Below are 27,895 nucleotides of genomic sequence, written 5' to 3' on the forward strand. Positions count from 1 at the left end.
TGGCTTCAAAATTAGAAAGCCAGTCTAAGCAGGTTTTAACTGATGGAATGTCCCCTCTGGCTAGCAACATAAGATCATCTGTAAAGGCAAGGTGGGTAGGCTGCCACAGTGAGGATGGAAATTAAAATTAGAGCTGTCAGTTGCAATCTTCAGTGATTTGGAAAAGACACTGAACAAATAGGAACAGGGACAAGGGATCCCCTTGTCTTAAGCCTTTCCTCCCTTTAAAGAACCCACATAAGTTGCCATTGATTAAGAGAGAAAAGGAGGTAGTGGTGATGCACTCCATCACCCAGTTGATATAAGTAATGGGGAAGCTGAGACCAATAAGAACATCCTTAATAAACTGCCAGTTAACAGAATCAAAAGCCTTCATGATATCCACCTTAGCGATCTAATGAGGAGAAACTCTCTTATGATTGTACTTCCTCAGTAATTCTTGAGCTAAATGAATATTGTCAACCATGCTTATTCCTTGTATGAATGCCGATTGAGCTTGATCAACCAAAGAATCTAGGATGGGAACCAAACGGGCAGCCAAGATTTTGGAGATAACTTTATATGTAACATTGCAGCATGCAATTAGTCTATAGTCCTGCACCGTAGACGCATGAGAGGATTTAGGGATTAAGGCAACAATAGTATAATTCACCTATTTTAGTAGAGAGCAGGAGCTGAAGAATTCTTCAATCACCTCGCAAAATTGATCTCCCACAATATGCCAGGTATTCTTGAAAAAGCAGGATGAATATCCATCAGGGCCTGGGGACTTGTCCTCCCCTATGCTAAACAAGGTATCTTTAATTTCCTGCCTAGAGATAAGCTTGGTGAGGTTCTGAGCTTGAACATTAGAGACTTTCAGCCCAGCATCAAACACAGTGACATCAATCTGATCGCAAACGCCCTCCGTACCCAACAACCCCTAATAATAATTGAGAAATTCCTCTTCAACCTGCTGCATGGAGGATGTGGGGAACCCATCTGCCTTGAAGACTACTGGAATGAAGTTCCTTTTAGCATTCCTTTTGACCATCGCATGAAAAAAATTTGTACACTTGTCACTATTAAGGAGGTAGGAGCATTTAGCCTTCTGGGAGAAGAAATGCTTTTCTGCCTCAGCCAGATTCCTAGCTTTCTTCCTTAGCTCAGTGACTTTGGATTGTAAGTCAACATTCCTCGGCTGGTCATGAAACTCCTTGTAGGCCAGATCAAAGGCGAGAGCTGCTGTTTTGGCCTTTTCAGAGATATTTGAGAAGTACCTTCTATTTAACTCCTTAAGTTGTCCCTTTAGACCGTGTAATTTTTTGCATAAAATGAACTGCTTAGAGCCTCTAATTCTCATCCTCCAATTTGAATGCACAATCCCTTGGAACTCAGGATGGACCACCCACATATTATGGAACCGAAAGGGCTTTCTTTTGGAAAGGACTTCATCAAACAACGATACAATTAAGGATGAGTGGTCAGATAGACAACCAGGGGGTAAGAAATTGGCATGGGCATGAAGGCCAGCAAGCTGCCACGAATTATTCACCATAACTCTATCAATCTTACTCCAAACCTTATTGTTCGACCACGAGAAGAAGCACCCAATAGACTGAATATCTGACAGCCCCACAGAATGACAACATTCAAAGAAGTCTCTGATTTCATATGGGGAGATATCAGATCCATTTATTCTCTCCCCATCTCTTAGCACACTGTTGAAGTCTCCCAGCAAAAGCCACGGATCATGACAGTGCAAACCCATATCAATAATATTGTTCCAAATGGGCCTTCTACTCACAATAGAATGGAACCCATAAATGAAACTGATGCGGACTGAAGACTGAGTCACCTTGTAGGTAGCTTTGCAATGTATGGCTTGGGGGTTAATATCAATCGGCTCAATAGAAACCTTATCTGGGTTCCATAAAACTAGGATTCTACCTACAGCATGCATATCAAAGTTGTTCACCTCAGCCCAACCTTGAAATTTCCTACTCAAAATCCATTGAAGATTATCATGATTGATTTTTGTTTCCAAGAGGCCCAAAAATCCTAGCACCTTTGATTTTTATCTTTTATGCAGTTGGCTCAAATCTTTTTCTTTCTCTCTTTGTTGTTTTAGCTATGTTTTATATATATATATATATATATCTTTCCCTATCTTTTGTTTCAAGTTGGTCACAATTTTCATTAGCTTTTGATTTTGCTTCCCTTACTGCATTCTTTGTTTCCTTTTTTGACAAAATATAAATATTCTGATTTTCTTCATTATGTATGTAAAGTCTTGACTTTTTTTTTTTTTTTTGATTTTTCATTTTCGTTCTGTTCATCTGATTCAGTGCTTATGTGTATGGTTGTTTTTTAAGAAAATTTAACATCATGTTTTGCATTATGGATATTGAGGATGACTTGAAAAATAAAAGGCCAATTACCTTAGATTTTTAGTTTTGCTAAGGTGTTTGATGAGAATTTAGAATTTCTTGGTGGTTGATATATTGGATATGATCCATACTTTCCCTGACAGGTGGTCTCAGTATTGGCTGCTCTTGGAATTCAGGAGCAGCTGGCACGTACTTTGATGCATCAGTACGAAATTTAAGGGTTGGGAATGACAATATGACAACAGAAACTGAAACTCCCTTGCTGGATTTTCCAACCAGTCCATTGTGGTCAAATGTTTTTGTGGAGAACAATGCAAAAGTTTTGGTGCCTCTACTTTGGACAAGAGTTCAGGTAGGCAAACATTGTCTCCTTCAAATATCTATGGTTATATATCTTTAAATGTACTGTCTCTTATGACCGGTTAAATTTTCCTGTCTATATTAGGTATACAGATGCTTCATCTTTAGTATTTGATTCTTTTGGCAGGGATACAAAATTGGTCAATGGCCATGGTGCATGTGGCCTTTCCCCGCCTAGTATATCCTATCAGGCTTAGGAGGCTTAGGCTTAGCCAAAGCCCATCTCTGGTCCCACTGTGGCCCTGGTTGGATACCTGGGATTGGACTAGCTGTTGTATAACCTAGCCTTTCCTAATGGCCTAACCTGACATTGGACTAACATATTTGTTTGTTCTCAGAACACATTGTTCAAGTGTCTAAATTAAAACGTTTTGAGTAATAATTCTTATTTGGGTAAAATGTTCTTCCCAAACTTCAGAAGGAAAAGGCTTTAATTGCATCAACTATTTGAGTAAAATTGGAACAATAACATGTTGCCAAAGAATCGACTCCATGATCAGAGACTTCCGTCCTTGCCATCCTATGTTTAGGCTAGGCTCGTTAGAGAGAACCATTTGATCTCTTGAACACAAAGTATGCAGAAAAAAAAGAAGTCTATTTTTCGATCCCTTTGCAGTACTTACAAGAGATTATTTGTAAGAAAGCCTAGAAGACTCTACTAGGACACTGCACCTGCTAGCAACCAAATTTTAAGAAGTTTCCTACCACACAAAGACTCCTAGTAGTGATGAAAAACTGACAATTGCACAAAATAGGAATAGGAACAAGAATAACTCTAATCTGATCCTTAACCAAACCCAGAATAGGCACAACCTATTCAGTTTTCTGCTTAGTATTCCGACGCTTATAGGTGTTATTATAGAAAACATGTAGTTATTCAGTTTTGAATATTCTATTTGAGTGTACAGTTTGTTATAATTTTATTTTTTGGATATATTGTTTCCTTGTTTGGCAGTTTTCAAGTCATAATTGACTCTTATGGAGCAGTTACATCTGTACCATATATATTGTTCTGTAAATTTTGAATGAAAGGAAGTTGATTTTTTGTCAAATTCTACATGGTATCAAAGCAGTCCTAGCGCCAATCTGTTCATTCCAAGTCTGTGAATGATTTCATTCCAAATCTGCATCTGATAATCTCAGTTTGTTCTTCTCAATTCTGTACCTCATTCCATTATATTCCACCGAGCATTTGGATCCTGTTTCTCTCGTGTTTTTTCATCTGCAATGGCTTCTACTGTTGAAGTTTCTTCTTCTTTTCAAATTCCCTTAGTTTCGACCCCAACAGGAGGATTCGATTCCTCCGCTCTTCTTATTATCGGACATAAACTGAATGGCCACGATTATCTATAGTGGTCTCATTTAGTTATGATGTTCATTTGTGGTCGAGGAAAGGATGATTATCTCATTGGTGCTGCCCCTAAACTGAAGACCAATGATCCATCACTGTTAATTCCCGAATTTTGTCTCGCATGTAATGAAAAATAGTCAGATGAGGCATAGAGACTGCCACAACCTCCTGCATCTTGATCACGGTGGGATGAGGCGTTAGCGACGACATTTTGTTTTCTTATGTGAAACTCAATGGAGAATTCATGGGCAATAAGTTTACTCAGCCATTTCTGCAATGGGGAAGAGACAGTTTTATGTTCCTATAAAAAATTGAGGTTACAATGGTCAATATGTACCCGAAAAGATCTTTTTAATAGGTATGGTGTCCAATGCTGAATAGCCTTTAGCAGGCCCATCAACTCCTTCTCATAAGTTGGATGGCAAAGGTGTTGTTTTGCCAGAACCCTACTGTGATATGCGATAGGCTGTCCCCCTCGGTGTAGCATGGTGCCAATTTTGGCCTCAGAGGTGTCACCTTAGACCACAAAGGGCCGAGATAAGTTTGGCAAAATAAGGACTGGGGCTATGGCTAGAGACTGTTTGAGTTTGGTGAAGGCTGTTTTTGTTTCCTGATTCCAAACAAAAGCATTCTAACGCAGCAAAGCTGTCAGTGGTGCAGAAATTAACCCAAAATTGAGTAATTTTTTTGTAATAACCTGCAAGCCGAAGAAAACTTCTGAGAGCTTGGACAGTTTGTGGCTGTCTCCATTCCAAGATGGCAGTAATCTTACAGCTGTCAAATTCCACTCCCCTTGCAGATACTAGGTGTCCAAAATAGATGACTTGCAATTGCAAGAACAACCATTTGGTTTTTTTAAGAAACAATTGATGGTTGCATAGTTTTGTAAAAATTGTCCACATGTGCATTAAATGCTCAGCGTGGGTTTGAAATTAAGATATTATCAAAGAATACAAAATACAAATTTACGAAGATAGGGGCAAAATACCTCATTCATGAGGGCTTGGAAGGTTGAGGGGGCATTAGTCAAACTGAAAAGCATTAGCAAGAATTCAAAATGCTCGTGATGAGTCCCAAAGGTTGTTTTCTCAAAATTTGTAGGGTTTATTGGGACTTAATCATAACTTGATCTCAAGTCCAGCTTGATGAAATAATTGGCCCTATGTAGCTTATCCAGCAAATAGTCAATGACGGGTATGGGAAACTTGTCTTTCAAGGTTTGAGCATTAAGAGCTTGGTAGTCCACACAAAAATGCCACGTGTCGTCGTGTTTTTTAACCAATAGTATTGGGGATGAAAATTGTGACTGGTTGGGCTAAATAATCCATTGTTTTAGCATGAGCTCACACTATCGCTCAATCTTGTCCTTTTGCAGAAATGGATACTAGTATGGTTGCACGACCACCGACTTTGTTCCTGGCAGTGAGTTGATGTGGTGATTGTGGGCACGGGGTGGTGGTAACCTTTGAGGTTTAGCAAAAATCTTAGCATACTCCACCGGCAAACTGTCAACATTGTTGCCTTCCAATCCAGGGTAACCCATTGCCATACAAGTAGCCTCGTCCAAAACTGAGTCCACCAATCCTTGCAATCGCATGACTTGGTCCCTTTGGTGAAATACTATAGTCATGTACTTGAAATCATGAAATCCCGTTCGATATTTCCCAGTCATGTGCTTGATATACATGGTCCAGCTTGAGGAGGAATGTTGACGTGTTTATGTAAGGGTATAATGTTATTAGCGTACTTCGTATACTCTTGTATATATACCTTGTACTATAAATTTTAAAAATATACAGATTCTTTTATTCCTCTATCGTGTATCATTCAATCTTCAATTATTGCTTAACAAATGGGTGATTATGGTATTAATACATGTTTATGATGTGATTATAGGTGATGATATTAAGAGTAAGAAAAAATTGTTTTTACATTCTCTGTTTTGCACTAAGGATCGAAGTCCCTCGAAATGTTTCTTGGGTATCGAGATTGGTAGGCCCTGACTTATTATTGTTCTTTCTTAATGCAAGTATGTTTTTGATTTATTATTCGAGATGTGGATATCAGGAGCTATCTGGCAATCCGGGTATGAGAAATCGTCAAATATTTTTTCTCTTTGTTATACAAGCCATTCCAACTTACTCATCAACTAATGAAACATAGCTTTCTATATTCCCAAATTTTCCAACTTAATTGGAAGATCAAAATGAACTAGCTCATACACACATCTTAGCATACTCGTCTCAGTTATGATCATCTTTTGCACATGTTGGTGCTTTACTACCAAATATTCTATGCCATGCAGCAGAGTTGGTCTTATATCTATTTTATAAATTTTTCCTTCCAACTTCAATTGTCTTATTAGCACATAAAATGCCAAATGTACTTTTCCATTTTAACTATCCAATCTTAGTTCCATGAGTGTCCAGTATTCCTCCGTATTTATAAATTTCATAGAATAATAATTCTTGATGTGGCATACTTGAATCACTTTTTGTTTTTAAAAGGATTTTAATTTTTGTAAATAAATATATTTATTTTGTTGTGTTGATGTGTTCAGTTCTTTTTTAACTTTTTTATTTTTTTTATTTTTTGGCTGAATTGATACAAGTGGATGGTCCAATTCAAGACTTGTTTTTAAGATTTTGTTCTAATATTTGGTTTTGTAGGTGAGAGGTCAAATTAGTTTACTTTGTGGGAGCACCATCATCTTTGGATTGTCCGATTATCCTGTCTCAGAATTTGAGGTTGTTGCAGAAGAACTTTTGATGAGCTATTCCAGCATAAAGGTATAATTTACCAGAATCTCATAAAATATCTTCATTCAAGCTGTCTTATTTATGTGCACACATCCATTTCTTTTTTCCATATCTGAGCTAGATATAACTGAATGCTGACAGGAATGGTTGTACATCTGAACCAGTAGGTATTGAGATGAAATTGACTTGTTGCTTCAAGATTATTATTATTATTATTATTATTATTTTTTCATTTTCTCTAGATTTTTCTTATCTTGTACATATGCCCATATGAGTTACTAATTTTTGATGTACAGGGTCCTTTAGACTGCAAAATTAATTGACCAATTTATGTGGAATCCTGGACTTGCTGAATTCCTCTATCTATCCTGTTTGTTTAGAGTAAAATCATTGACCCATATTTGTTATATTAAACATGGTGCAAGATTTTGAAATTTTCAGAAGCATGAGATGGCTTCCTAATGATATTCTGTATCCTTTCCTTTAGAAACGGAAACATGAGAATCATTGAAATATCTCTTTGAAATGCAATTGTGTGTGGACTTCAGGTTCAATACCATCAGAAGGAATTAGCTGCCAGTTATGATACATTCATAAACATAGAATATGTATGATCCTAATCAACATGCTTAAGGAGCTCCAAAACTTTATGCATGCACCTCCATAATGTGCTGTGGGAAAGAACAAACCTGTTTCAATAGCTCACATCACAGCACTAGAAGCATAAAAGTTGATCTGGATTTCCCATCAACTTACAAGAGCTTTGGCTTAATGTTCTAATTTGATTGCATTTTGGTAAATGTTGTGGAGACATGAATGTCAAATTCTTGATCTGACAAGTGAATTCTCATCGCTTGAGAATGGCGAGAGAAAGAGAGAAGAGAGAGTTGAGAGAATCAGAGAGAAAGAGAGAACGAGAATTGAGAGGGAAAAAACTTTGAGAGGGAAACTAATTTCCAGATTTCATTCAACATGTGGGGTAGGCGTAGATCTGTTGCTTTTATATTGATCTATGGCCTAAATGGGCGCCAAAACGGTTATCCCACCCACTTGCTTAACAACTTGCCTGGTAACATGTTAGAACATTCCTCTAGCTATGCTTATCCGTGGGCCTTTATTTACACAAGGCCTCAGCCTACTAAATCCAGGCCTACAACGTATTACATTGGTCCAACATTCAACTAACATAACAATGAAGGAACTGAACTATAGCTAAAAGTTGAAGTGAGCTAAAGCAATGAATATCATCCCCCTCCCCCTCTTGGGCTACAGTGTCTCATGCTTGTTCTTGTGTTGTTGCTTATTGAATCTGGATAATCTCTATTTTCTATCTAATTTTATTTTGTGACACATGTCTTCTCTCCTCTTGTTTTTTTTTTCTTTCTTTTTTTCTTTTTCTTTTTTTCTTTTGCGCAACCCTAAAGACTGTCCCCTAAAAATCTTATTTTCACCAAGTTGCAAATCCCTTTTCCTAGTCTAATCAAAGTTTCAGACTCTATGATTCATCTTTTTCTCTTCTTTTTAGCTTCTTTAGTTGTTACCTTACAGTTTGACAAAGGTGTTTTACATATTTTCTATTGGTAGTCTGATATAGCTCATTTTCTATGTGAAGGTTTATGGTGCATTTAGAGTCTCTGTCAAAATGTTACTCATGTGGAACTCCAGAATCCAAATTGATGGAGGTGGATCTTTTACCACCTCCATCCTAGAATTGAGGAATCTTGCTGTTCTTGCGGTATGGCATTGGAAATCATCCATATATTTTGTAAATTTAGAGAGAGGTCTTGACTATAATTTCTTGTATTCGGCAGGAAAAATCGGTCATCAATTCAAATAAAAACTTGGCGGTTTTTGGTCAGGGATTTCTTAAGTTGAAAGGCCATGATGATGCAATCATAAGTCAACGACTGTCCTTATCACAATTTTATAACATTACTGTAAGATATTCATTGATATCTGATATGCTTTCTTTTTGCATTGTTAATTATCAAGGAGTCTCTTGCATGCTTAATTATGTGTGATATTCATTTCTGCAGTTGGAATTCACTAAGAACTTACAGACATTCAAGGCAATAATCTGAATTAACTAAGATTTTTCATGCCTAAATGTTGTAAAACATACCTTAAATGATGTATATGAAGCATTAAGGTAAAAGGTGGGAGAGATGAGCTGAAAGAGGTTGCTGCTAATGCCATTGTGCTTGAGTTGGAGTGCAGTTAGATCATAAGAAATCTATTTTGCTTAGGAATATGATAGAATGTATTTTCCAAAGCACCAAAGGATCAAAATCTCATTTGATGTGCTGCTTTAGTTATCTCAGAAATGAAATGTTCTGAAAGCACTTAGGGAGCAAAAGTGAAATAGTAAAAAATTGGAAGAGTAAAAATGCTTGTAAATAGAATCAAATATCTATGACAATGTTTATATAATTTTAGTAACTGGAATTTTTAATTTTTTTAGGTATATACAGCTTTTCATAAAGTTTATAATCGAATAATATGGTAGCAAATTCAACTAGCACTAAATTAATTGTATGAATTGAAAGTACCTAAACTTTTAAATATGAATGAGACTTCGACTAAATAAATTTTACAAAGATAACAATTATTACAACATAATTCAAAAATAAATGCTCTTAACATTTCAATATTTGGGAGGTATTTAGTGAAACATGGTTAATATTTTTTATATGCCAACATATTGCATGTGTGACACATATCCTCATGGGCTGGCTTGGCCTCGATAGCTACGTGGGCAAAGCTTGAATTCACTAGCCTATAGTTTTGGCACTTGAGCCATGCTCATTCTTCCTAACCTTTGGGCAGGATCAACCTTGGTAACTCTATGGGCTAGGCTTAATCTCAAGATCTTTGGGCCAGCTCGAGTCTCAAATCCTAAGCTACAATGGGTCTAGCTAAATCATGGGAATTTGGTAATCCTGCTAAGGATATGTAAATTGTTAATCAAAAACTTGTGATAAGTCAAGTCCTGCTAGGGATGATGTAATACCCCAAGAGCCCAGAGAATGGTAGTATATATCGAGGATAAGTAAAGAAGGAAACAATACTAGCTGGATACCTTTTCGCTATTACATCATTTTTGTAGATGCTTATACTTGATACACTTGGTTATATCCTTTAAAGCTCAAATAAGATGTTTTGTCAGTTTTCAGTACTTTTCATAAACTGGCTAAGAATCAATTTCAAACCAAACTTCAGGCTTTGCAAACAGATAATGAGGGGAATGTCGTGCTTGTCTACCCTATCTTCATAACAATGGCATTCAGTCTAGGTTTTCATGCCCTCACACTCATCAACAAAATGGAATTGCTGAACGAAAGCATAGGCATATAGCTGAAATGTGATTGACTCTATTAGCTCATGCTAAAATGCCTCTAAAGTTTTGGGTAGAAGCTTTCCTCACTGCTGTTCATGTGATTAATCTTCTACCTTCCACATCTATTCAATCTTAGGTTCCTTTTGAGTTGTTGTATCAAAAACCTCCTAATTATCATTTGCTCAAGCCGTTTGGCTGTGCATGTTTTCCGTTGCTTCGACCTTACAATAAACACAAGTTTGAGTTTTATTCAACCAAGTGTATCTTTATTGGATATAGTTCTATTCAAGCTGGTTATAGTTGTCTTCATCCATCAGGTCGCATCTACACTATTCGTCATGTCCAATTTAATGAACAAGACTTTCCTTATTTGACTATATTTTCTTCATCTCCCCGCACTGATGAATCATCTACAAAGTTCAAATCTCACAGTCCTACCACAGAGTTTCTTCATCCTATTATTTCTCCTATTGTCTATCCTTCTGTTTCTGATCAAAGTCCCGTAGTTGCTCCTTCTCCGGATCCAGTTCTGCATGCATCAGACAGTTTGCCTGCTGCCACCACATCATCTTCTTTGTCTCCTGCACCTTCTGCTCCACCTATCTCAAAGGTTACTAAAACTAAAGCTCCTCCAGCTCCATCACTTCACCCTATGCTTACTTGGTTTAAGTCCAGACAACTTGTTCACAACTCTCCTCATGTTTTAGTGAGCTCACTTGAGCCAACATCTGTTAGTGAGGCTCTCTTAGACTCACGATGGGTTAAAGCCATGGAAGAAGAGTACAATGCTCTACAAAAGAATCACACTTGGGAATTGGTTCCTTATACAGCTGATATGAATCTGGTTGGAAACAAATGAATTTTTCGGGTTAAGTTTAAACTTGATGGGTCTGTTTTAAAGTATAAAGCTAGACTTGTTGCTAAATGTTTCTTACAAAATCCAAGCATTGACTATGTGAAACATTTAGTCCAGTGGTTAAGGCACCCACAATTCGGGTTTTGTTTTCTCTAGCCGTGTCTTTTGGCTAGGAAATTCAGCAAGTAGATGTGAACAATGTATTTTTAAATGGTGACTTGGCAGAAACAGTATATATGGAACAACCGAAAGGGTTTGTGAATGTTTCAAAGCGTACTCATGTTTGCCGGTTGATAAAATCTCTATATGGGCTGAAACAAGCTCCTCGAGGTTGGTATAATAAGCTGAAAGAAACGTTAATTAGCTGGGGTTTTATTCATTCAATTGCAGATGCCTCTTTGTTCATAAAACGAACAGCTGATTATGTGCTGTTTGTGCTTGTATATGTTGATGATATACTATTCACTGGCTCTAGTTCTGCTGCTCTTCAGGATTGTATTCATGATCCTGATTGTCAATTTGCCTTGAAAACTCTAGGAGCTGTCAACTATTTCCTAGGGTTTGAAGCCTATAGAAACACAGGTGGTCTTTATCTTACTCAAACTAAATATGTTATGGATTTGTTGAAGAAGGCTGGTATGGAAGATTGTACGCCTTGTGACACACCTATGAATGCTAGACTTTCCTTAACAGATGAAGGTGAAGATCTTCATAATCCAGCCCTATATCGAACTATTATAGGCTCTCTCCAATACTTGACATATACACGACCTGACCTTGCATTTGAGTCAGTTTTCTTCCAAACCTAAGAGTCAACACTAGATGGCTTGCAAAAGATTGCTTTGGTATATCAAGGGGATAGCTAGTCTTGGTTTATTTTTCTCCTCCATGCTTGGAAATTTGAGTCTAACAGTTTTTACTGATGCTGATCATGCTGGCTGTAAAGACACTAGAAGGAGTAGTAGTGGATTTTGTGCGTATCTTGGTCAAAATCTTATTGTTTGGGGCTCTAAAAAGCAATCGGTTGTTGCTTGATCTATAGGGGAAGCTGAGTATAGATCTGTTGCTTTGGGTGTAATGGAAATTTTATGGCTTAAATCTTTGTTTGCTGAGTTGGGTTCTTCGATTGTTTCTACTCTAGTTCTGTGGTGTGACAATTTAGCAGCCAAAAGCATGGCTGAAAATCCTCTTTTCCTCTCAAGAACGAAGCATGTTGGTGTTGATGTGCATTTTGTTAGGGAAAAAGTTGAAAGAGGTGAAGTAGAAATTTGCTATGTTCCTACATCTGACCTAGGTGGCGGATATTCTAACCAAGAGTTTACCAAGGGACAGATTTCAGGTGTTATGCAGCAAACTTAGACTTGCATGGTCCCCTGTCAATACTGGTACTCAACGATGTACAGCAATGACAGGTTTTCGCAAAAAGTTTTCTCCTGCAAAGCAAGTGAAGGAGCATGATTTGAAGGGGAGTGTTGAAGAGAATGTTGTATTCAGATAACATTCTGTTTATATTTGTTTCATTCATTCTGTTTTGTGTTGTTGTTATATTTGGTTTATGTTTGTGGCGGTAGGTTCTCTTTCGGTTATAAGGCTGTATATATATGCAACTTGTGTAAAGTATTTTGTAGGCTGTCATTATTCATTTTGAGAATAAATCTTCAGTACATTTTTTTCTCTCTCTCTCTCTCTCTCTCTCGTCTTGATTTCCAATCTACTATACCCTAGGGTTTATCTTTCACATTCACTATGACCAACGGAGAGTGATTGATTTTGGTTGTGTTCCATTCGAGGTGTATATGAGAGCTATTGCAAATTTGTTATGCATCCAGGGATTTTTCAAAATTTCTCCATCCAAGCTGTGGAAGAGAAGGAAAAAGCATATTGGAAGTTGTGGAAGTTTGGCATTTCTTGCGGATAAGAAATGCTTTAACAACAACAACAACAACAATATATTCAGCCTTTATCCCACTATGTGGAAATGTCAGGACCCAAGAGTTTTACTCGGGCTAAACAATAATTAGCCTATTTTACATTTTACTTGTATTTTTCTGTTAGTTTGTTATTTCTGTAGAGTAGCTATATAAAGCTATTGAAGACTGTTTGTAGGACATGTTTTAGATGATAATTGAATTCAGTCGTTTCTCTCTCATCAATTCTCTCTCAATTTCCTTCTAAATTCTCTCTCGATCCCTCTAATTTCTTTCTAATCCTCCCCTAATTCTTGCTATATTTCTCTCCCTTTAAGTCTGATTCCCCCTCGATTTATTCTAATTTCCTATCAAAACACCCTAGGCAAACCCTAGGTACATGACAGTTATCTGTGGGAATTGAAAGGTTATCATGAAATTGACTTCATGGCTCGAACACGTCACAGTAACAACAGTAGTAGTAGTTGAAGGAATGCTAGAAGTCATAGGGAAAATTCCTCCAATCAACGAGATGAGAAAAATCGATGCCAACAACAGGAGCGTGTCTGTTGCGAGGAACAAGAGTGGCCACTACCACTCTTGTAGCAACAAATGTTGAAAATCCAAGTCAGATACTCGTCATGAAAAACTAGTAAATATTGTTGTAGGGGTTCAACTCAAATGACAACCTAACTAGTGCAAAACTTAGAACCTTGGTTCGAACCCTTGAGATGAGACTCTTAACAACGGTGAGCTACCCATAATTCATGTTCAGCCATGGCATCGTTCTCTTTTAGCATTGTTAGTGACCTATCATGCTAAAGTTAGTTATCCACCATTGAAGGTTTTTAAAGGGGTTGAAGACCTCAAGGAGCATGTTCGCTACTAACATGATGCAATGGAATCTAGATTCGAATTTAATGCCATGTTATGCTAAGGGTTTTATCAAACCTTGCATGGCAAAGCTCGAGATTGGATGATGGGTGGTGTATGATGATAGACAATCATATAAATGCAAAGATGGGATGATGTATGATCATAGAAAATAGAATGATTTGTCTCACTCTGAGTCATGTTAATTTGTTGCATAACAGTACTAAATTATCCAAACTTAGCTTGCGGAGACTATTTCAGACCATAGTGTGACTTGCTTAATTGACATACTAAACAAGACTCACCTTGAGCAACAACTCAGGGGTTGCTCCATGTACATTTTGTCATGTAAATCATTGTGTAGAAAAACATTTTTAATATTTTGTTAATGAAGAGGCTAATGCCAAATGGCACAAATAGAGAGAAACAATTGGACATAAAAAATCTTTGCAACATGAGGCTGAAAATTTGAGTACAACTTTAGTGACTAGATGAGCTTTTAACTTGTCAACTTGGCCATTGGGACCCACCTTAATACTATGCATCTAAAGATACTAATAGTGGACTTGCCAAGGGGTAACAACACAAGTCCCAAGTACTTGTAGAATCCAAATCAGCCATTTCATTAGTCATAGCTTATCACTACCCTAGATGAGAAAGAGCCTCAATAAAGGCTTTTGGAAGAGACACAGTAGAAAGAGAGGCAACAAAAGCATAATGCAAAGGAGATAAAAAATGATAACTTAGAAAACTATTAATGGGATAAGGATTACTAGTAGTACAAATACTTTTGCGACTAGCGATCAACAATGGGTGGACTAGAAGAAGGCGGATTCCAAGCAGGTGAAGGCAACTATACAGGAGGTGAGTCAAATGGAACTATACAGGAGGTGAGTCAAATGGGCAGGTATATCCTCGATATGGGATAGAGGGCAATAATAATAAGTCTATAAGGAGTCAATAGAATCTAGGGTTAGAAGTGCATCAAAGCAAGGAACAAGAAGAACTTCCTAAGTAGAAGAGAAGTTGGAGCTAATGTGAGAAGAATGGGATGGTCTCAAGGAAGGTGACATGAACTAAGGTAAAGTAACAATTCAAATAAGGAGAATAGCATTAGTATCCTTTTTAGGCTAGAAATACCCCAAAAAGATGTATTTGATAGACCAAGCAAAAAGCTTGTCTTATCTAGGAGAAAGATCATGTGAAGATATAAAAGAAATGAAAGAAGAAGAAAAATATTCACCAGCTTTATCACTTCACAAATTATGAATAGGTACTTCAAATTGGGTATGAATATCAAAACAAAAAGATTGAAAGATGAAAACAACTCTAAATGATGTTTACATAATTTGCTAGTTACAAAAATCTAAATCTCATATAGATGAGCTCTAAAAATTAAATATTTCACCAAGTATATCAAGATAAATTCACACTTTTAGAGACTCTTATTTGATTTATAGGATAGTAGCTAGTCAGTCTCATGTCAATGGTTGTGTTCCAATCTTCACTTTGCAGGAGTTTAATGTGAATAAAGTAGTTTCTCTTATTCCGTAGTATAATCATAATTGTGTTCTTCTTCCATTTATGTGGCATTACATCTTTCAAATCTGTTAACAGGTTGGGCCAGGTTCTATACTTCAAGCTCCATTAGATGATGAAAATAGCAAGAGCATGTGAGTATGAAACATGGCTTATTTCTTTGTATTATTAATTGTCTTATTCATTTAACAATAGAAGACTATTTTTACCTTGAGATTTGATATTTTCTTCTCATTAGGGTAACCAAACCACATTGCGAGAATCCATCGTGCCCAAAGGATCTAATAACTCCACCTGATGATTGTCATGTTAATGATACGCTGGCTTTTTCACTGCAAGTAAGATACAACTCTTATACTTTAAGATCCTAGGAATTTCTTTTGCTTGTGCATTGTTATGGAATTTTACAACTAATAATCTTGTGAGGTAGAAAATAATTGTGATGGGAGGTTTGACCCTCATAGAAATTGAAGCCCTCTACTAAAAGGTTGAATCATGGATTACAAAGGAACATAAAGTTAGGTTAACCTACCCAAAATCATGCTCATCATGTCTTGAAACGTCACGGTGATGTTAGTGCACTTCCTTATTTTATATATCTCTTTTCAATATGTTGTGGATCCCACGTTAAATAAAAAAAAAAAAGATCTCAAACTTTTGGATTAGATGACAAGAGCATGGCTTGTAACAAAATGCAAACACTTCAAGGGGAGTTTGCAAGGTCCAACTTGTTTAAAGGGTAAAGTGAATTGAGCAAGATACTATGCACAAATTCCACATCAAATTTAGGAAGGGGAGATATTGCGCAATACCTAAGTGGTAGGTAGTACTGTTTAATAGCTTAAGCTTTTAGGTTGGATGGCAAATGCCTGACCTAATATTCTTAACTTGTGAGAAATTACCCAAAGATAAAACTAGATAGCAAGCTCCAACTATCTTCGCTAGGCTTTGAAATTTTTTTAGCCCAAGTGTAAGGGGAGTGCCAAAAAAGTGTTTGAAGCTAGCATGTTAGGAACTTTCAATTTACATATATTCACAAATGTGCTATACATATCTCTATATATTAAGCTATTGAAATGTGAAAGCTTCTTGTAAACTTTAGATAGAATGGTATACTTTGGATAACCAACTAAGGCTTACCTATTTTGTATTTTTTTTCTAAAAATATAATAAATGTATACTTTGAGTTATACCAATATATAACAAATCTAATTATGTAAATATTATATTAACACTTCCCCTCAAGCTACAACATTAATGATTGATGTTGCAAGCTTGTTACCATAAATCTTACCCTAGCTCTCCCAAAGCTTTAGTAAATAAATCTACTAGTTAATCTTTTATTTCACGAGTACCATTGCAACAACAACAATCCCAAGCCTAAATCCTAATAGGTGGTGTCTGCTACATGAGTTCTAGCTTTTCCACCATTTCTATCCATGGTTATATGTTATGTAAGGCTATTATATCCTATGCCATATTTAAGGGGTTTTCATTAAGTTTTTTTTTTTTTTTTTTCCTTATTACCTCTTTTGCTAAAAATTTTGTCCATTCCATTCACTCATGTCACAAGCGCGCTTACTGTTTTTATCTCATGTCCAAACCTTTTAATCACTCCACAAATCCTATCTTTAATTGTCACCACTCCAATCTTATTACAAATGATTTTTTTTTTTAATTCTACCTTTTCTTGAGTTGTTGGGCATGCATTATAACATTCCCATATCAATTATGCTCATATTTTACCTACCCAACATGTTCATCCATAGAACAAAGATCATATAATCATTCAATAAAACTTAACTTTTTTTCTTTAAGGAGATTTTATGATCACACAAAATGCTAATTACACTCCTTCACTTCAACCATCATGCCTTGATTCTATGAGTAATTCCTCAATAATCTCCTTTCATTTTGAATGATGGACCTGAGATATCTAAACTGATCATTTTTTAGGAATAACTTGATCATCAAGTATTAGCTTGACATCACATGGACTTTATTTTTACTGAACTTAGATTTTATATATTTAATATTTGATTTTCTCAAGCTTGATATTTTTATCTTTCATCTCATCCACCAAGACAATATTGTTTGTGTAAAATAGCAGCAACTAGGTTTTGAAACTGTAGGAAAAGACACCTTGCCCCTTTGGATTATTCTCTATTTATAACATCATAATTTATAGCTTAGGAATCTTAAACAAAAGGAAAGAATATAGAAGAAAAGAATATATAAGAATCATCCTAATTACAAGTCATATACATTCATGATTCTTTGTTATCTTCCTTGATTGCCTCCATAGAATCTTCAATTTACAGTCTTGCACCACAAAGGTCAACATTTCCATAATAACCATAGGATGTCTTGAGGGGGAGTGTTGGAATCTCGGGTAAAAGAAGGCTGGCAAGACAACTGTTACATATGTATGGATATCCTCCATACCCATCTTGGATATCATAGTCATGAAGTTCTTGCTTTGTAAAGCCTTGGTGAAGGTATTTTCCAATTGATGCCTTGACTGAGTAAATGGGATGCAAAGTTGTCCATTAACTAGTGTCTCCTTTATGAAGTGTCTTATCAATCTCAATTTGTTTAGTCCTATCATGTTGAATAGGATTGTTAGCAATGCTGATTGCAGCTTTGTTGTCACTATATAGTAAGAGTGGCTCATTTTTAGGCAATCTTAGCTTTGTCATAACCTTATTCACCCATAATAATTCACATATGCCTAGAGCCATTACCCTGTACTCAACTTCAGCACTTGACTTAGCCACAACTGATTATTTCTTACTCCTCCATGTGACTAGGTTACCTCCAACAAAGGTGCAGTAACCGGAGGTTAATCTTCTATCATCTAGGGATCCAGCCCAATTTGCATCCATGTGTCCCTTTATATTCAAATGGTTATGGTTAGAAAACAGTAATCCCTTCCCAGGAGCTGTTTTCAGATACCTTAAAATTATGTAGACAACCTCCATATGAATTGACCTAGGGTTTTGCAGGAATTGGCTTACAACCCCTACCGCATATGCAATATCTAGCCTTGTATGGGACAAGTATATCAACTTCCCGACCAGTCTTTGATGCCTGCCCTTGTTAGCCTTCTCTCCTTCATTAGCTCTAAGTCCGTGATTTACTTCAATGGGTGAATCTGTAGGCTTACATCCTAGCATACCTGTTTCGGTCAATAAATCTAAAACATATTTTCTTTGGGAATTAAAGATGCCCTTATTTGATCTGGCTACTTCAATTCCCAAGAAATACCGTAGTTGCCCAATATCCTTGATATCAAATTCTTCCCCCAATTATTCCTTCAATTGGCGTATTCCTTCATGGTTATTCCTTATCACCACTATGCCATCAACATAAACAATAAGAATAGTTAGCTTTTGTTCCTTTCTTTTAAAGAACATGGTGTGATCAGCATTACTTTGTTAGTAACCAAGTCTTATTACAACCCAAGCCTTGGGAGATTGCTTAAGACCATATAGGGCCTTCTATAACTTGCAAACTCTCCCTTGCTTCTTCGAATTGTTGAAACCAAGTGGGATTTCCATGTATACCTCTTCTTCTAGCTCTCCATGTAGAAATGCATTCTTTACATCCAACTGATATAAGTCCCAGTCTAGAATAGCTACACATGATACAAGAATTCGTACTATGTTCATTTTTTCTACTGGGGAAAAAGTTTCTTCATAGTCCACCCCATAGGTTTGAGTAAACCCCTTAGCCACCAGCCTTGCCTTGTATATTTCAATTGTTCCATCTGCCTTGTACTTGATAGTGAAAACCCACTTACAACCAACTAGTTTCTTATCAAGTGGTAGTTCAATGATTTTCCACGTGTTATTCTTCATTAGGGCTCTTATTTCCTCTTCCATAGCATGTTTCCAGCATAGTTTACTGATAGCATGCTTCCAATCTGTGGGTACTGTTATAGATTTTAAAGAGGATAGAAAATTCTTCGAGGCACAAATTAGAGAGTCATAAGTAACATATTTGGAGATAGGATGTACCACTCCTAACTCTTTTTCTGATAGCTATAGGAAGGTACAAATCATAAAGTTTAAATGAAGAGTAAAAAACAGGTTTAGCCTCAGAAATTATAGCATCAAGATTAGCAAGATTAGGGTTAGTTGCTGCAAATTGGAAATTGTTCAAACTCAGTGGAGTGTTTACTTGGATCAGTGAGGTCCTGAGAATCTTTTTGGCTAGGTAGACTTTGTTGATGGGCTTGTTTTCTCTTGAAATAAGTCAAACACTCCCCATTCCTAGGTTTGTTTGGTCCCTGTTGTCGATCAACATTTCCTGGATCTTCCTCCTGCCTGGGTTTATCAAAATTAGTTGAATTATAAAAACCATCAGCAGCCTCTCCTCTTTTTTCCCTCTAATCATCAATAGTTTCTCCACCTTCTGCCCTCAAATCAATAGCAGTATCAGTCCACTGCATGGATAGCTCTTCTTGTACCTTGGGATTGATATTCTCCCCTCGAAGACGTGAGAGGTTGGACTGAAAATAACCCTCATCCTCTGTAAATGTGACATCCATACTGACAAAGAACTTTCGGGCAGGTGGATGGTAGCACTTGTACCCTATCTAGTTTTAAAATACCCAATGAATATACATTTGAGAGCCCGAGGGTCTAATTTGCTGATTGTAGGAGAGTGGTTTCGTACATAGCAGGTGTAGCCAAACACCTTGAGAGGGATAGCATAGGAAGAAACTCCTATTAGAAGTTCCAAAGGTGTTCTTAAATTGAGATTTGTAAGTGGCATCCTATTGATTAAATAGGCAGTAGTAAGAACTGCATCACCGCAGTAAACTTTGGGAACATGCATAGCAAAGAGCATAAACCTGGCGAACTCCAAAAGATGCTTGTTTTTCCTTTTGCTATACCATTCTGAGAAGGGGTATCAACATAGCTGGTTTGGTGTATGATTCCTTAATCTCGAAGGTAGTCTTGGAAAGTAGTATCCTTATTTTCTAAGCCATTATCACTTCTGAGAACTTGAATTTTTGTATTGAACTGAGTAGTTACCATCTTGTGAAATGACTTGAAACAATGACCAACCTCATTTTATGTGTCATAAGATAAACCTAAGTTGTTCGACTAAAACAATCTATAAAGGTAATGAACCACTTGTATCCAACAAGTGTTTTAACCCTACTAGGTCCCCAAATATCTGAATGGACAATCATGAAAGGCTTAGGACTCCTTTTATTAAGTGTAGGGTAAGTACTTCTTGTGTGTTTATCGAACTCACAAGCTTCACAAAATATATTGGTATTACTACATTGTTTACTCATATTAGGAATAATCTTCCCTATCACTAGAAAAGAAGGATGACCTAATCTTTGATGCCATTGCATTAGCTCCTTCTCAACTAAGGTTAGTTGGTTAACCTTTAGGAGGCATTTGGTACAGGAGAAGTTTTTAGATTCCTAAGATTCATGATTCCTGAGAATGCTCTTGGGAAGGATGACATAGCTAAGGTTAGTTGGTTAACCTTTAGGTGAGACTCCTTGGTTTTGCGCATAAACTGACTTACTATGCTCACTGCATAGACTATGTCTAGCCTTGTGTGAGATAGATAAATCATCCTACCAACTAATCTTTGATAGGCTTCTTTGTCGATATCCTTTTCTCCCTCAACTTCTCCCAGTTTGTGATTAGGATCAATCGGGATGCTGGTTGGTTTGTAAGCCATTTTCCTTGTGTCCCTCAAAAGGTCAAGAACATACTTGTGTTGAGATATGAATATCCCATGCCTGGATTGTGCCACTTCAATACCTAGGAAATACTTTAAATTCCCTAGTTCCTTGATTTCAAATTCCATAGCCAAACATCTCCCCAAGTTCTGTCTCTCATTTTCATTGTTCTCTGTCACTATAATATCATCAATATAGAAAATAAAGGTTGTAACTGAACTTGAACCTAAACCTAAACCTAAACCTGAGTGTTTTATGAACTAGGTGTTGTCCCCTGGCCTGGTTTATGCCTCATGGTTTGCATCACCTTGGAAAATCTCCCGAACTAAGCTCTAGGTGATTGTTTTAGGCCATATAGTGCCTTCTTGAGTTTGCAGACTATAGTTCAAAGTCTGTTTTCACTGAATCCTAGAGGTATATCCATGTAGATATCCTTCTCAAGGTCTCTGTGTAAGAAAGCATTCTTCACATCAAATTGCTATAAAGGCTAGTGAAGATTAGCTGCTAGGGACAAAAGAATTCTCACCTGTCATGACCCAAGGAGCAATAAAATGGTAATATGGTAATGATAGTTGTTAGGAGATATTTTAACAATTGGTTAGAACCACATGGGGGTGGTTATGCAGCCAGATATACTTATATAAAGAGCTATTGTAAACGGATGGAAGGAGTTTTTTGAATGACATTGAATCTTTCATTTTCCTCTCTAGAATTCTCTACCATTCTCCATTTGATTCCCTTTTGCAATTCTCCCTCATTTCCCTCTAATTTCTTCACCCATTTCTGTCCCATTTCCCTCTCCAATCATTCTGTTCTCGGTTCTATTCAATTGAATCCTTTCGATTGCCAATCCAACCCTAAGTTAAACCCTAGGTACACGGTAAGTTGATATCAGAGCATTGTTCCTCAGCTATGAATCCATCGATTTTTGTAGTGAATTGAGGTAGTTATAGCGATTTGGCAAATAGAGTTGATCAGTTCGCAGTGTGAAATTCTGGCGAAATCAACGAACTATCATGGAGCTTCAACAAAATCGATCGGCTAACAATTCCGATCTGATTCCTAAGGAACCAAGGACAGATCGTCACCAAGCGAGGTGTTCCTTGGAATTGATTGAGATGGATTTGAAGGACGGTAACAGAACCGAACAAAGAAGGCGCGAGGCCTGATGACCACATATAGTTTCAACTTGTAGGCAACATGGAGTCAGTGATTAGATATGGAGGTTGCCAATTCCTTGGCGAGGCGGTGCTAGAGGCAATCTCCTAGCAGCGACTTTGACTGCTGATTCAACAGAAGCTATCCAACTGCGGCGTGTGAAGGCAAAGTCGGTATGTCGCTCGGTTGTGAATTTCAGTAAGTGTTGGTCAGAAATTGCAGACGAACAACCCAAGTGATTTTGAATTAGAAGGTGTCACAGAGCGGGCAACGTGTAAGAGGCTGAGCTGAGTTAATTATATCACAAGAACTTGCAAAGTCCAGCGTTCGTGGTGGCGAAACAAAGTCAAACGACTTTGGTGATATAGTAATTCTGATCACCTCTCGTTTGAATTTGAAGGTGAAAAGGAGCGAGTGAATCTCGGAGGCCTATCGGAAACGTGTTTCGATGACTCCTAGAGCAATTCCTATTAGATATGAACCCTAAAGACCAATTCTAGTGACATAAAGAGACTCAATCTTATAATTCTTTAAATATTATTTAAATGGCAAGTTAATGTTTTTATTTAAATTGCAATATGGTTTAAATTAAAAATATATATCCATTTGTATAATAAGGAGTGGATGCCATTCTTAAGAGTTAAGAATACGAGTTACAGATAATCCACAATTTGTTATACTATAAATATATTCCTTGCCGTAGAGTTTCTACTATGGATAATAGCAACTCCTAAAGGCCAGCACATCATCTTCCTCCTTGTTCAATATGAGATATTGAAAGATAAGGTTGGTGAGTCTCGTGTCATTTTGTAAGTGATATGGAAGGAAGATGATGGTTCATTACAGGAACGAGTTCATTGAACGAGATTGTTAACTTGAATCACATGAGTTTTATCTCACGGGTCAATGATTCAATATTAGCTACAGATGTGCAACTAACCCTTAGACCTCAGATGACATGGATATCTATGTATTGGTGGATTAGGAAGCGATATTATATGGTTGTTCTAATCACGAACGATTGTACACATCTATGTGCCTAGTTCAGTGATGCATGAGGTATGTGTGCATCAAATATGAAATCTATCACCTCGAGATATATGAGGAAGATATCTTATGCGATCCAATAATCACTCGACGATAAATCCTTAGCCAAGGTAATATGACAATGGAATGTGTTCCATAAGGCTATGTCACATTTGTCAAGATTGATTTCGGATCTGGTCATATGACGAGATTAAGAGATTTGACCTGCTGACCATGATCTCGTATCTTATCGGGATATAATATGATAGAAGGACCGTATTGCATGGTAACGTAATAAAAAATTCACAATACTTGCTTCACAATAAATTGGGTAATTATGACATATTACTAGATGTCACTCATGATTTACGAGAATTAATAGTTCATTATTCTCATTGCCAATTTATTTGTAAACCCAGAAAGTCCCACAAAAAAAAAAAAAAAAAATCACTTTTAAAGAGAAGAAAAATAAATTAGTAATTTTAGAATTACTAATAATAGTGCATATATTTGTTGGATAAATAAGAATAATTAAATGATTATATTGTGAATATAATTATTTAATTATTAATTGGGTTGGGTTTTTTTGTAGCACATTTAGCTTGGCCCAATGACATTGGATTGGACTTGACATAATTAAACTCCATTAGATTGGGCTTAGCCCAATAGCATTAAATGGAATGGGCCTGAGAAGCCCAACCCATTAAAGGAATAGAGTTATGTTGGAACTCTATAATAGCTCCATTAACCCTTTATTTATACCTTTGTTGGAACACTTGAGAGTTGAGAGAACTCTTGAAGAACTATGTGTGTGAATCCAAAAGTGAGTTAGAAATTTTGAAAAAAAATTCTACTTTTTCTTCTCTTGAGATTATTGGATCTAAGTGATTTCGAGTGGATCGACTCGGTATCCTACACTTGGAGGATTATATGGCGGGGAATCTCACGGTGAAATCGAATTTCATCAAGAAGTATTCTTTCGTTTTTGCCATCAATTTTTGTAAACCATAATTTTTGAAAAACGTGATACCTGCAAATTTAATATTATTCTGCTGCGCATATGATGAGATCTATGTAATCCTACAATTCCTTAGCCTTCAGTTTATGTTTTCGGTGTAATTTCGACAATTATAGAGAATTAGGCGTTGGAGATAGAGAAATAAGGAGGAAATTTTCGGTTGAATCTTGGAATTGATTCCAATGCAGGAGGAGGTGTGTGTTTGCTGATAATTAAGGCTTGGAAATTGAAGGTGACGTGGCCAATTGGTTCCGATCTGTTTCTAAAGGGATTAAAGACTGTTCTCTCAGCAGCCACGGAGCTGGCGGACTTCAGCTGTTGCAGTCGTGATTTAAGTTCTCTTCCGCAGGCAGTGATTTTAATATAAGTTTGGGCTGTGAGTAAAGGGGAGAACATTCCAGCTTGAAATTTGGTTAACCTTGTTTGAATTGAAGGGACAAAGAAGAGCGGGGCCTTTTTGTGGCGAGTATAGGAGACTGTTGTAGCAGGCTTGGTCGGAGGTGGAATTGGATTTATTACCAGTTGGCGGCTCATTTTGTTGGAAAATTAAAGATCGTTGACTGTGTGAGGCGATCATTTATCCTAGGTGACGGATGTCAAGCAGAGACCGAACGGAAGTTGGGGACTAAGGATGTACAGAGCTTCTATTTATTGGCCTTTAGCTTATCTTGAGAAGTCTGCCGTGGGGAGCAGTGCACGCATGAGACCATTGGAGTCTCAATCGCAACAGAAGAATGCTGCATTTTTAGGGGGACATCCTACTCATGAGGTCATGGGGAGCAGTGCATGCATGAAACAAATGAGGTCGCAATTGTAGCCGAAGAATTCTGCATTCCCAGTTGAGGGCAAACATCACAAGGAGTTTAGCCAGAAGTCTCTGGCATGGGAAAAGAAGTTTGAGAAGGGGATCAACCAATTGGACACGGAAACAAGAAGTGTGGTACATGATATGAGCAAGGAATTCGACCCTATGTTACATGAGCAGTTGCAAGAGTTCACGATGATACTGACTAAGAAGTATTATTGCAGCTTTCCTGCTGAATTCTTTGATGATTATTATGGAAGTTTTAACAAAGAGGACATCCTTAAAATGGAGCAACTGAAGGAGAAGTCAAGAAGGCGAGAAGCGAATTCACTGCCAATTTTCAATGTGGAGTGGAAGAAGTATATTGGTTTCAACATAATTATCAAGGAGGATGACTATAACATCAAAGAGGATATTGGTGGTGAAATGCATTATCCAAAGGGAATTTGTAACTATCAGGTGGATAAGGCAGCAGTAGAGGGATATTCTAGCAGACACAAGGGAAAGGGAGTTGTTAAATTGTTTGCAGGGAATCAGGAGGTTCCAACTGAAAATTTAGTAAATATTAAGGAAGAGGGTGCTTTAAATGAATTAAACTTGTCAAGGGTAACTCAGGATTCCAAAGAAGAAAGGAGATTAGATAAAGAGATCTATGCAGACCACATTTTACAAGAGTAGGAAGTTGAGAATAGTTTGCAAATCAGATGGGAGATGAGAATTGCTATGTGGATGGCTTTCATACCTCTGATAGTTCGGATAGGGAGATGGTTTCCTCAGATAATCTGTCTATAAATCATCTTGGAGATGAAGGTGGGGATGGAGGCCATGTTTCAGCCATCAAGGAACCTATGGAACTTGCTCCTCCCTTCCTATGCAATCAGTATAACCATATAGGAAGGGAAATTGTAGGGACACTGGGGCACCATTAGAGGAGGAAATTGTGGAGGATAAATCTTGGGTGTATGGTAGCGAGCAGGAGACAGCTGGGAAGTAGCGCATTTTGCTATTTTAATTGTTCAAATTCCAGTTGGTGAGCTATTGCAGTTCCCTACTGTCACTGGAAAAGGTAATGATTGGAGATATATTTTCAGTGGAAATGTTTTCTAATGTTGTGAAAGCACATGGATTTGATAAGGAATTTCGAGGACAATTGGTGGCAGAAGGAAACCTAAGGGAGGTTGTTGAAGCAGTCAAAAGTTTTGTCGAAGGGAACAAAACTCCTGCTGTTGTGTTGGTTTTTACTTCCATTGGCAAATCTGAGTTGCTGTGTATTGCATTGGGGAATGAACCAATGGCTGATTATGTTCTTAAAGTGGAGACCAATCTTAATTGGAGAACTTTTGTAGGAGGTAGTTGTAATGGGCTTGAAATCGATCAGGCTGCTTCTATTGAAGTTCTGGGCCAAATTATGCTTGGAAACCTAAGGACGAAGAAGAAGCGGCCTAGAAAGAGAATAAAAGAAAGAAGAATAAATCAGATAGAGAGGACTGAGATTGGATGAAGAGCCTTGGCTACTCGCTACAAGTTCTTGGGTGTAAGAACTCTCTTAAGGAGGGGGGAATTGTCATGATCCAAGGAGTAATAAATGGGTAATATGGTAATAGGCATATGATAGTTGTTAAGAGATATTTTAACAATTGGTTAGAAGCACATAGAGGTGCTTAAGCAGCCAGATATGCCTATATAAAGGGCTACTGTAAATGGATGGAAGGAGTTTTTTGAATTATATTGAATCTCTCATTTTTCTCTCTAGAATTCTCTCCCATTCTCCCTCTCGTTCCTTTCTGCAATTCTCCCTCATTTCCCTCTAATTTCTTCCCCCATTTTTGTCCCATTTCCCTCTCCAATCATTCTATTCTCGGTTCTATTCAATCGGATCCTTCCAATTGCCAATCTAGCCCTAAGCTAAACTCTAGGTACATGACATTATCGCGTTCAGTTTGACTACTGGAACAAAAGTTTCCTGGTAGTCAATTCCATATGTTTGGGTGTATCCTTTAGCTACCAACCTAGCTTTGTAGCTTTCAAGAGACCTATCAGCTTTATTTTTGATTGTGAAAATCCATTTGCGGCCCACCGGTTTCTTTCCTCTTGGCAAATCCACAATTTCCGAAGTATTGTTTTTCTCCAAGGCTTACATTTCAACATTCATAACTTTCTTCCACTTTTTACACTTTAAAGCCTTTGATAATGTGGTAGGAATGGATACTGTGTGAATGTTTGCAAGAAAGCTTTTATGAGCTGGAGAGCACCTTCGAAAGTATAAAAAATGAGATAATGGATATAAGGGATATTTTGTACAATCTCAAGTTCCTTTCCTTAGGTCTATGGGTAGATCTATTCATGTCCCAGAACTAGTCTTAGAAGGTGAGCTAAGAGACCTTACCTCATTTCCAAAATTTGGTTTTGATGATAGGTGCAGCTTTGGTTCAGGTTCTGGATTAGTCATTCTTCTGTAAATACATGAGAAACGGTTGTTGGTAATGGTTTGTCCCTTTCCAGGGTCATGGGGTTCAGGGAGGTTCGATATAGGAGATTCTAGTTTAGGATAGGTAGGCCAAGGTTGGGTTTTTGGTGCAGGGGTAAGGGCAAGTTCTGTAATTGTATGTTTAAGAGCAAGTTTTTCAGGATTGGCAGATTTAGGTAAAGGTTTTGGCATGGGATCGGGTGCAACTTTAGGTTTTTGCACTTCAAGTGGAAAGGAGGTAAGGAGAGCTCATCCTTAACTTCCATACTTGAAGTCTCCCTCTGAAGATAAGGTTAAGAAAAATAGGATTCATTCTCAATAAAGGTAACATCGGCAGTGATTAAAACCCTTTTAGTG

General features: G+C 37.2%; 1 protein-coding gene across 4 annotated transcripts in view; it reads left to right on the forward strand.

Annotated features, from left to right (window-relative positions):
* LOC127812869 (uncharacterized) overlaps positions 1–27,895 on the forward strand; it is a 131,135-nt gene that overhangs the window by 22,118 nt on the left and 81,122 nt on the right. For all 4 annotated transcript variants that reach the window (XM_052353392.1, XM_052353391.1, XM_052353393.1 and 1 more), the window contains 6 exons: positions 2,513–2,721; positions 6,750–6,869; positions 8,452–8,574; positions 8,651–8,776; positions 15,430–15,485; positions 15,590–15,689. In XM_052353392.1, coding sequence (XP_052209352.1) covers positions 2,513–2,721; positions 6,750–6,869; positions 8,452–8,574; positions 8,651–8,776; positions 15,430–15,485; positions 15,590–15,689 — 734 coding nt within the window. The remainder of the gene's footprint in view (positions 1–2,512; positions 2,722–6,749; positions 6,870–8,451; positions 8,575–8,650; positions 8,777–15,429; positions 15,486–15,589; positions 15,690–27,895) is intronic.

This window comes from Diospyros lotus, chromosome 11, assembly GCF_014633365.1.
Source record: "Diospyros lotus cultivar Yz01 chromosome 11, ASM1463336v1, whole genome shotgun sequence".
Taxonomy (NCBI): Eukaryota; Viridiplantae; Streptophyta; class Magnoliopsida; order Ericales; family Ebenaceae; genus Diospyros; species Diospyros lotus.